This window comes from Botryllus schlosseri, chromosome 3, assembly GCF_051294905.1.
Source record: "Botryllus schlosseri isolate E-star chromosome 3, Bs_hap1, whole genome shotgun sequence".
NCBI classification, from domain to species: Eukaryota; Metazoa; Chordata; class Ascidiacea; order Stolidobranchia; family Styelidae; genus Botryllus; species Botryllus schlosseri.
This window is the reverse complement of record NC_137238.1, coordinates 8,295,230-8,305,164: the sequence shown is the minus strand read 5'-3', so window position 1 is coordinate 8,305,164 and position 9,935 is coordinate 8,295,230. Positions and strand designations below refer to the sequence as shown.

Here is a 9,935-nt window from a genome sequence, read left to right as displayed (position 1 = left end):
AATGCATGCGACCCGCGTGTTTGAGACCTCTGCTCTATAATGGAACTTGCTCGAAGCATTTGACTATTCCCGTAACGCGTCTTTACTGATATAGATAAGCTGTAAAAGGAGGTATGCCCCATTACTGCTGTGTCCCAAGATGTAATAGTACATCCACGGGTCACATGTTTCCCATTGACATGGAGTTACAGTTAAAGTGGCCAGTAGCTCTCAGGAGAAAGGGTGATAAAGGCGGTCTTTGGAGACCTAACTTGGACCGTGACCGCGTTTGTAGCAGCCATTTTACGGATGACGATTACGTGCAGCAACCTTAATCGGTCAGCAAGCGCCGTTATGGAAAGTTGAAAAAAAATGCCGTCCCGTCCATTTTTCAATTTAGCATAGCTAATAAGCTACTATCTGCTAGAACAGAGAGAAGGGTTCGGAGAAGCATTTTAAATGTTGATTTGACAGTCGAGGATGAATGTCAGCACCAGAATAGAGCTGGAGAAGAGACGGTCAGTGATACAAGGGACTTTTTTGATTGCACTGGCGTTAGTAGTAAATGCGATGGAGCTTGCCAGGTGCAAGCAGTTTCCATAGAGCGTACCGGTACTATTATAAATCACTTCTCAATTGAAAACTTCAAAGGAGATGCCCGTGCAATGTATTATTATACTGGATTGGATGATTATGGTTACGCTCATTTTCTGTTATTGAGAAGTCTGCCGCAGAGGAGACAGCCAGTCAATTTCACTGTTTGAGCGGTGAGGAACAGTTGTTTTTGACCTTGATGAAGTTGAGACCGTTGAGCAAAGATTTTGAGGAAATCAGTATTCTGTATAAACTATCAATGGCCACGGTATCAAGTATATTTCAAGCTTGGATCCTGTCCATGCATAGTAGAATGAGACTATAGAGTATGACTGGAGTGACGACTCGATTGTTCTCCCATTGTTAGCCGGCAGAATGGTCACGGTCAGATGGCTGCACCCAAAACAGGATCGCTCAGTGCTAGTTTCAATGGCGTTCAAGGCGATTCGTCGTGTATTTCTTGAAGCTGCGTCGGATTTAGTTAGACAGTTCAACATTTAGGTAGCGATGGTGAATCGTTACGACTAGCGAATAATACCGTGTAGCCTCTGTTATATTTTTCGCCATAATTAGATCATACTTCGTCACGCATAGAACTGATAGAAGTCGGTATCATGCCCTATTCGGGCGCATCACGTTGGCCTTTGGGGATGACTGCGATGGACTAACTAAATGGAAATTGAAGAATGTTTCGAAGGACTTAATAACTGGAAAGGTGTGTTTTGTGAGGAATGCGAAGCATCCTTTCCCAATTCCCACTGTGAAAGCTTTGAAGAAACGTTTCAAAAATCATGAAGTTCTCACCAGTAATTGGAATATATCTGAGGATGCTGTATAATTGCTGTTTTGAAGAGGGCTTATAGCAAAAAAAATACTTTGAATGCACCCCATCATTGAGGAACTAGACTTGACCAAAGCTGTTCCATTGGTGGAAAAACTCCATTCTGAATATTGTAAACTTTGTGTTGACGGATTTTATCAACATTATTCTAATATCTGCCATCAAGCTAACAAGTTTCTGGGTTTGCCACAATTGCCAGCTTCAGCATTACTTCTGAAAATTTTTGATTCTCTCGTCTGCGGTAAAGAGCAGCATCCAATCACAGAGATTAAAGGAGTCAACAGCAAGGAATCTGGTAAGTGAATAGCCTATACTTTGCCTTTCCATGGAAAAACTTTGACGTGTTTTTAGACATACTTGAATATATTGGTGGAATGCTTTTGGGAGCCATTTCTAAGCAAGCCAACGAAGCATGCCACGTGCCTAACAACTGCAGCACCATCGGGAAACCTCATTAAAGTGGAGCAGAAGAAAGACGGTGGATTGAAGAGCCCGCGTGAGAACAGTCTCATGACATGGTTCTCCGCTTTTATGTTATCCACAGTAAAGAAATGGCAAAACCCATGAAAAAGATAAATTTTTCTGGGTACTTGAGGCAATTCAATGCGATCCATTCTATAACAAATTGATTCACACTGTATCACTTCCATCTGGTTCAGACCGAAATGAGGTTGAGGATGTCATGGACAAGGCAATGAAACACCACTTGAATAACATCTGTTCTCACAATTTTGCGAAGTTTGCATTGCATGAGAAGCAGAAAAAGTCTTCCAAATTTTCCAAATGTTTGCGAGATAGCTTGAAAAAACAATGAACAATATGCTCTTATAGCACCATTTTCTATACTTCCAAACCTCTTGTTTCAATCATGATGCTGTTGAAAGTCTTTGCTTTTTTGTTATTGTTGGAATTGTATAAGCCATGGTATTTCTTAACCAATTTGACAATTGCTACTGCTATCACTGTGGGGTTTACTATAATGTAAAGCAGGGGTGTCAAAGATATGGCCCGCTGGCCAGAGGTGAACAATTCGGAGAAGATTGAAATATTCTTATATTTTCCAGCATATCTCTTACAAATGTTGAGATTTTTGGCAGGAAATACTTCCATGGTTATAGGTACCATTATAACCACCCGACGATGTTGTTCCACTCTGGTTACCACTAGTAACAAGTCGGTGAAATTTACATCCAATTTCAAGAATGCCAAAAGTGTCCACCAAGATCAGAGTTCTATACAAATATGGTCCAAGAAAATGGTCATTGATCATTGGTCAAGCTAGCAATTCGGCTTTTGAATGGTGTTATGGAAGCAGCATTTGGATCTTTGGTAACTTCAGTTGACATTCATTAATATTATTTACGAATTGTCAAGTTGGTTTTCAGACTGTATCTATGATAACGTCACACATGACCGCCTCGCCGCATGAGGGCATGTGTAGTAGCACATGCTCAGTCTTTCCATAGTCGCCGCATTGTAAACATGGTCCTTTGTTGTTCTTGATTCTAACTGTCATTATTGTGATCTCATATTTTAGAGTATTTGCCAACGTAATTTTTAACGTTATGCTATAGTCTGGATTCATCGTACGCCATTCTGTAATACACACATCGGGGATCTATTGTGTCTGGACTTGGCAGTCAGTTATTAATACTACCAAGTCAGTCATACTCGCAGCGAATACTCCAATCCAACTCGCCGACGAGTTGTACCAGTTCTTGTGCAGAACTGATCACGTTGTCAACAAGGACAAAAGTTAAAAATTACGAGTGCTGACCGACCTCGATATGGATCGAACCTTACAAGCCGTTGGTCAACAAGAGTTGAACAAGCAGCATATCGACGCAGTCCTGGAAAGTTCCAGAGTTGCCTACGAGAAAGCTAAAGACGCTTTCTCCTCCGCCTTACAGAATACGTCGTCTACTGAAAACGCTATCAAGTGTAACTGCGAACTAGATGAACTATGCAGTAAACTCATTGACGACTTCTACGGATTGATCGAAAAAGCTAAAATGAATCCTGCTCTACAGGAGAGCGTCTTGCAGATACAAGGACTGTTGTTGACAGTCGTACAGGGTCAGCGTCAGGCTGGTCGCGCCTTCCAAGATTACCGAAAAGAGAACGTAAACTCTTCTTCCGATGTCACCCTTGACTACATTAAGCCTCGAACCTCGGAGATACCTGCGAGTCCTCATTCTGTCACATCTTCCAAAAAATCATCCGCAGCACGCGATGCTAGACTGTCAATCGAAAAGATAAAACTCAGACAACAAGCAAGAAGAGCTACAGAAAAAGCCAAAGAAGCTAGCATCGCAGCAGAACTTGAAGAAAATATGGAGATTCTCGAATTAACTTCAAACTTGGAAATTGCCGAAGAAGAATCCGGCGGCGGTTCCGTCGGATCACTTGTCCTCGAAGGAGAAAATGGTGCTGTGAGTACTGAACCTTTAGATTTACTCACTACGCAAACATCGAGTTTCGTTACCTGGGGAACGCCTGCATCTGCCACAGCCAGTAGTGCTGGGCAGAGGCTCGCAACGGAGCCGGCGGTAACCCTATCGTTGACAGACACTCATCAGTCGACGGCATTGGCTAGTACTCAAGTCGCGCATGATCTAAGACAAACCCCTAACCGTAGCAGTCGTCTGTCCGTCAGTTTCGCAGCTGATGATCTTGGTAGCCAGGCTCGAGAGATAGGCACACATTCCCAGCCCGTTCATTCGCGCTCGGAGCCAGCAACTCCCTCGTATTCGCAAAGTACTCCACAGTGGCAGAACGATCCCGTCTCTCGCTATCGTGATCAATCCGCTGATAGTCATACTGTGCCATACGCGCACGCCGATCCAACCACTTGTTATCGCGATCAAACCGCCGATAGTCATACCGTGCCGTACGCACACGCCGATCCAACCTCTTGTTATCGCGATCAAACCGCCGATAGTCATACCGTGCCGTACGCACACGCCGATCCAACCTCTCGTTATCGCGATCGAACCGCCGATAGTCATAACGCGCCATATGGGCACGCCGATCCAAACTCTCGTTATCGCGATGAAACCGCCGATAGTCATACCGTGTCGTACGCGCACACCGATCCAACCTCTCGCTATGGCGAGCAAACCGCCCATAGTCATACCGTGCCATACACGCACACCTATCCAACCTCTCATTACCACGGTCAAGCCGACTATAGTCATTACGCGCCCCATGGGCACTCTGATCTCACCTCTCGCTATCGCGATCCAGGCGCCGATAGACATTACGCGCCATATGAGCACACTTGGCACAGTCCTCATTCCCGCGACCAAACCGGTTCTAGTTATTATCGCCCGCATGGGGATTATGTCGCTTCTATTCCACCGCACGGTTCGGGGAACTCGCTTAACGATCCTTGTGCCATGTCATTGAACAGTATGCTAGGCTCCATGAAACGTGGGATGGACCTACAGACCATAACAATCTCAAGTTTTGATGGCAGCCCGCGAGATTACTACCGTTTTATCGATGAATTTGATTCCGCTTTCGAGCCTGTAAATGCACATCCTAGTGAGAGACACTCAGCCCGGACCAAACTAAATAGATTGATCTCGTTTTGTACTGGTGATGCGGAGGCTTCACTTTCTGGTTGTCGTGCTAATCGGCATGACGAGGAAGCGTACTCACATGCCCGCAAAATTCTGTACGATAAATTTGGCCGCGAAAACTACGTTATTGATGCATTCATTGATAATTTAACTCAAGATAATCATGTTGAACCTAGCGACAGTAGGGCGCTGCAAAAAGTATCTGACGAGCTCAGAACGGCCAGGTACGTCCTTGCACAACTTAGAGCAAAGGCGCAAGTGAACGCGCCAGGCGTTTTTGACAAAATAGTAAAGCGCTTCCCCAAAAACTTTATGACAAGATTCACGAACAAGTACAATGATACGATGAAAAACGGCATCGAGCCAACCTTTGACGACTTCGTCGACTTCGTTGTGAGTGCAGCTGATATCGGGAGAACTCGCATGGGAAGACTCGTAGCCAACATGCCGAACGCCAGAGCCGCAAGATGCACCACGCAAGTGAAAGTGAACGCAACAACCGTTGAGCGCCCCGTCGGTGCCTCCAGTGAACGTCGACAAAGCAATTCGCAAAGACCGCCGCCACCGCGCTGTCATCTCTGCAGTGGCACACACCAGATCTACAAATGCGACGTCTTCCATCAGAAGACCCCAGATGAGCGTAAAAAGTGCGTGGAAGAAAAACGGATCTGCACCACCTGCCTGAATTACGGGCATGAACCCCGTACATGTAAGTCAGAACGCAAGTGCTACATCGACGGCTGCAACTCATCGCATCACACCCTACTCCACTGGGGTTTCCAAAATAAAATATTCGCTGACGTCAACACGATGTCATCCTCGCTAAACGGGAAAGTGAATCCTGTGCGCTTAGCCGTCGTACCGGTCATAATCACCTCCCCCGATTCAAAAGTTAGAGTGACCTCTAACGCATTCCTAGATCCAGGCTGTGGCTCTATACTGTGCACAGAGCGCCTGCGCAAAAAATTGAATCTACATGGTGATCGTATTGCTTGTCGAACCAAGACAGCTACGGGCACCGCCGAGGGGGAGGTAGAAGTGGTGGCTCTTTCCGTCCGAGGCCTTGATCAGAGCACGGTGATTGATATACCTGATGTGCTTGCCTCTCCCCACTTTCCTGATGTGTTCAATCACTCTCCAAATGTTGATACCATTTCTAAATGCACTCACCTCAGCCACATTAATATACCGGTTGCCGACACAAATGATGTCGACTTGGTCATTGGGAAAGATTTCCTAATGCGCTACCCCAGCACTGAAGTTATCAAGCCTCAGAACGGCTTGCCCGGGGCCGAGCTCTCGGTCTTTGGTTGGTGTCTTGGGGGCTCAGATTATACCATGGCGAGCTCCGATGCCGAGCCTAATAGTGCCAATTTTATCGATATTAATTTCGTACACGTTGATACACGCATTTCTAAGCATCTCGATTCGCGTACATTGCCATTGTGTTCTAGCTGTAACGCTGATTTTTCGGACATTTGGGTTGACCCCTACGAATCTCAACATTCGATCGACGATGAGCGCGCGCTCGCCTTGATGAAAGATACGGCACGCATACTGAACGGTCGTTTCCAGGTAGGCCTTCCGTGGCGGACGAAAGACGTGAAGCTCCCGTACAACAGAGCAGCCGCTGAGAAATCGCTCGAATCCCAGCGCTTGAAATTCGCGAAAGATCCCGAGTTCTTTCGAAAGTACAAGGAAAAAATCGACGAGTATCTATCTCGAGGGTACGCTCAAGTTGTTCCGCCAGAATTGCTGCCTTCCTCTGAGCGAACGTTCTACCTCGTCCATTTTCACACCCGGCAACAAAAGATGCGAATAGTCTTCGACGCAAGCCGCAAATTCTCCGGTACCAGTCTAAATAGCCAACTGCTCAGTGGCCCTGACGTGAATTCTTCTCTCATCGGGGTCCTATGCCGTTTCCGTATGGGCAGGCACCCTTGGGTTGCAGACCTCGCTCAGATGTTCTCAAGAATACAAACCTATCCAGAAGACGCGGATAGCTTGCGATTCCTCTGGTTCGCTGACAGCAAGCTAGATGGTAGAGCAACCGATTACCAGATGACATCTCACGTATTCGGAAGCACGTCCTCTCCATGTGTTGCTCAATTCTGCCTACGACAGATAGTCTTGCAAAACGGCACGAACGCCGCCAAGCCTACTCTCGACTGCATCCTCCGGAACATGTATGTCGATGACATACTCCATTCATCAGATGATCTCGAGACCTCTATCAAGATCGTCGAAGAACTGCGAACGCTTTTCGCACATTACGGATTCAATCTGACGAAATTTGCCAGCGGTAGTTCTGCGATTATGTCCCGGATTCCCGGAGAAGCCCGCGCTTCCAATCTCGTTGATCTCGACTTCGCAAATTCAGATAACGAGCGAACGTTGGGTGTTATCTGGAACATGAATGAAGACACACTCCGTGCACGCACTAACATCGTACCTAAGCCTTTCACTCGCAGAGGCATCGCAAGTCAAATCGCTCAGATCTATACTCCTTTCGGATACCTGAGCCCGTTCCTGTTACCAGCAAGGGCACTTCTACAGGAAATTTCTCGTCTCGACCTAGATTGGGACACACCGATCGACGAGAGTTTCAGTGCGAAGTGGACCAAATGGGTCAATTCGCTTCCGGAACTCGAAAAGCTTTCATTTCCCAGGTGTTATAAACCACCAGGATTCTCGCCCGTGAACATTCAACTACACGCTTTTGCCGATGCTAGTAAATCCGGCTATGCAGCCTGTTGCTATTTTCGTTTCGAGGACTCTGACGGCAACGTCCACATATCATTTGTCAGAGGCATCTCCAGGGTCGTGCCGCAGAATGCTCCCAGCATTCCCAGACTGGAACTCACGGCTGCCGTAACCTGCATCAAGCTCGCCCGAGACGTTATAAAAGATGTTGACTACAATATCGACACTGTTCACTACTGGACCGACAGTACCTCAGTGCTCCAAAGCATCAGGAGCACTTCGGCCCGATTCGACACTTTTGTACATCAACGACTACTCAAGATTCGTGCTCTGTCGCGAGTCGAGCAATGGCAGCATGTTGCCTCCGCCAACAATCCAGCAGATACTGGCTCACGTGGCGTAATGCCCCATCGTTGGCAGCTCGCAAGAATGTGGTTCGAGGGGCCCGACTTCTTGCTCCAGCCTGAAGACTCATGGCCTGGACACAACAAAGCTCACCGTTCCGCAACAAAAATCGAACCAGTGTTTTCGATAGACGTAACACCTACAACGAGATCGCTTAACGACTACCTGAACAGTTTCTCCTCTTTCACGAAACTCGTCCGCTCGACTGCCTGGATCTTACGACTACGTTCTGTGCTGCGCAAGAAGACAAAAGGCCCGTCTGGCGACCCGCTGCCTGCACCGCGCACCGGTTTCCTCACCGTCGATGAGCTGGAGGAAGCGACAAGAGAAATTGTTAGGCTCGTGCAAAGCGAGTCGTTCCCGGGTGCCACCAAACCGTTTCATGACAACGCACGCGCCACCGATCAGTTTCTCGTTAACAAAAAGCTTGTTCCCAATTCTTTGGCTAAATTGATACCGTACGTTTCAAATGGGGTTATGCGTGTAAAAGGCCGACTAAATCGCTCTCAGCTCCCGGAGGATGCAAAGAATCCTATGATATTGCCTTCCGGGCACCATGTCACTCGCTTGATCATCTGTCACTACCATGTCACGAATGGCCATTGTGGCACGCTACAAGTTCTGTCCCTAATTCGAGAAATATTCTGGATCATGAGAGGCCAGACTTCCATTCGCAAAGTGCTCAACAAATGTATATTCTGTCAATGTCGCCAAGCGACTCTAGGCTCCCAATACATGGCCGACCTCCCGCATTACCGCCTCACGCCACACAAAAATGTTTTCAATTACACAATGGTTGATTATTTTGGTCCGTTGTCCTGCAGACGCAATCGCACCGAGCTCAAGCGCTACGGCTGCGTATTCACCTGCCTATGTACTCGTGCTGTCCACTTAGAAGTGGTCGAATCCCTAGAAACATCAGCCTTTCTGATGGCATTTTTCAAATTCTGTGACATCCGGGGCAGGCCAGCCCACATTTTCAGCGACAACGCTACAACCTTTGTTGGTGCGCAAAAAGAACTTGCGAAGGCTGTCGGTAATCTAAACTCAAAGCAAGTGGCCTCGTCCCTAGCCGACAGAGGCATCCAATGGCACTTTTCACCCAGTCTCGCCCCGCACTTCAATGGCTGCGTCGAGCGAGTGGTATAGCCTTGTGCAAACGTGTTCTTTATGCTCTGAATCACAATGCAATATTTCACGATAACACATTATCTGCACTGTTTTATGGAGTCGCTCGTATTTTAAACGATAGGCCATTGACGCCACTGTCCGATGACACAGGCGATTTACCGTGTCTGACTCCCAATTCAATAATTCTCGGAAGGCTTGACCCCTCTGTCCCAACTCACAAATTCTGTAAAGCAGATGACTACTCCAAAAATTGGCGTTGTGTCCAGCGCAAACTCGATCTCTTTTGGGAAAGGTGGTTAAAAGAGTACCTACCGTTGTTGCAATCTCGCTCCAAGTGGCTTGACCAAACACCTAACTTCAAAGTAGGAGATGTAGTTCTCATGTCCGACTCAAATGCGCCCCGCGGCAAGTGGCCCAAGGCTATTGTTGAGGAGGTTTTCCCTGATCAGCACGGATTGGTGCGTAAAGTTACCGTACGTACGCCCATTGGTACTTATAGCCGCGACATCCGCAAATTGTGTCGTCTTGAACTGGAATAATTTTCATATTGCATGCTTTCTTCTTGCCAATTTGCATCGCATTTACTCATGATGCACATTCTGTACATTGCCTTCGCTTGCTGATGCTATATTAGCTTTCTGTACATTGTTTCTGGTTTGTATAATTCTTCACTCCCCGATTGTCTTCATAATCTGAAA

At 46.9% G+C, this 9,935-nt stretch overlaps 1 protein-coding gene across 1 annotated transcript; it reads left to right on the top strand.

Moving 5' to 3' along the window:
- The first annotated feature begins 733 nt into the window (after nt 1-733).
- Nucleotides 734-3,040, top strand: LOC145434869 (uncharacterized). Its single transcript, XM_080312115.1, has 2 exons — nt 734-1,709; nt 1,766-3,040. The coding sequence occupies exons 1-2, from the start codon at nt 1,454-1,456 to the stop codon at nt 1,870-1,872; spliced, it is 363 nt and encodes a 120-aa protein (XP_080168241.1). The 5' UTR covers nt 734-1,453; the 3' UTR covers nt 1,873-3,040.
- Nucleotides 3,041-9,935: the final 6,895 nt, after the last annotated feature.

Bases quoted from the DNA above. Each gene is read 5' to 3' on its own strand.
- LOC145434869 (XM_080312115.1), top strand. From the start codon at position 1,454: ATGCACCCCATCATTGAGGAACTAGACTTGACCAAAGCTGTTCCATTG. The intron at 1,710-1,765 runs GTAAGTGAATAG...ACGTGTTTTTAG, and splicing joins AGTCAACAGCAAGGAATCTG to ACATACTTGAATATATTGGT.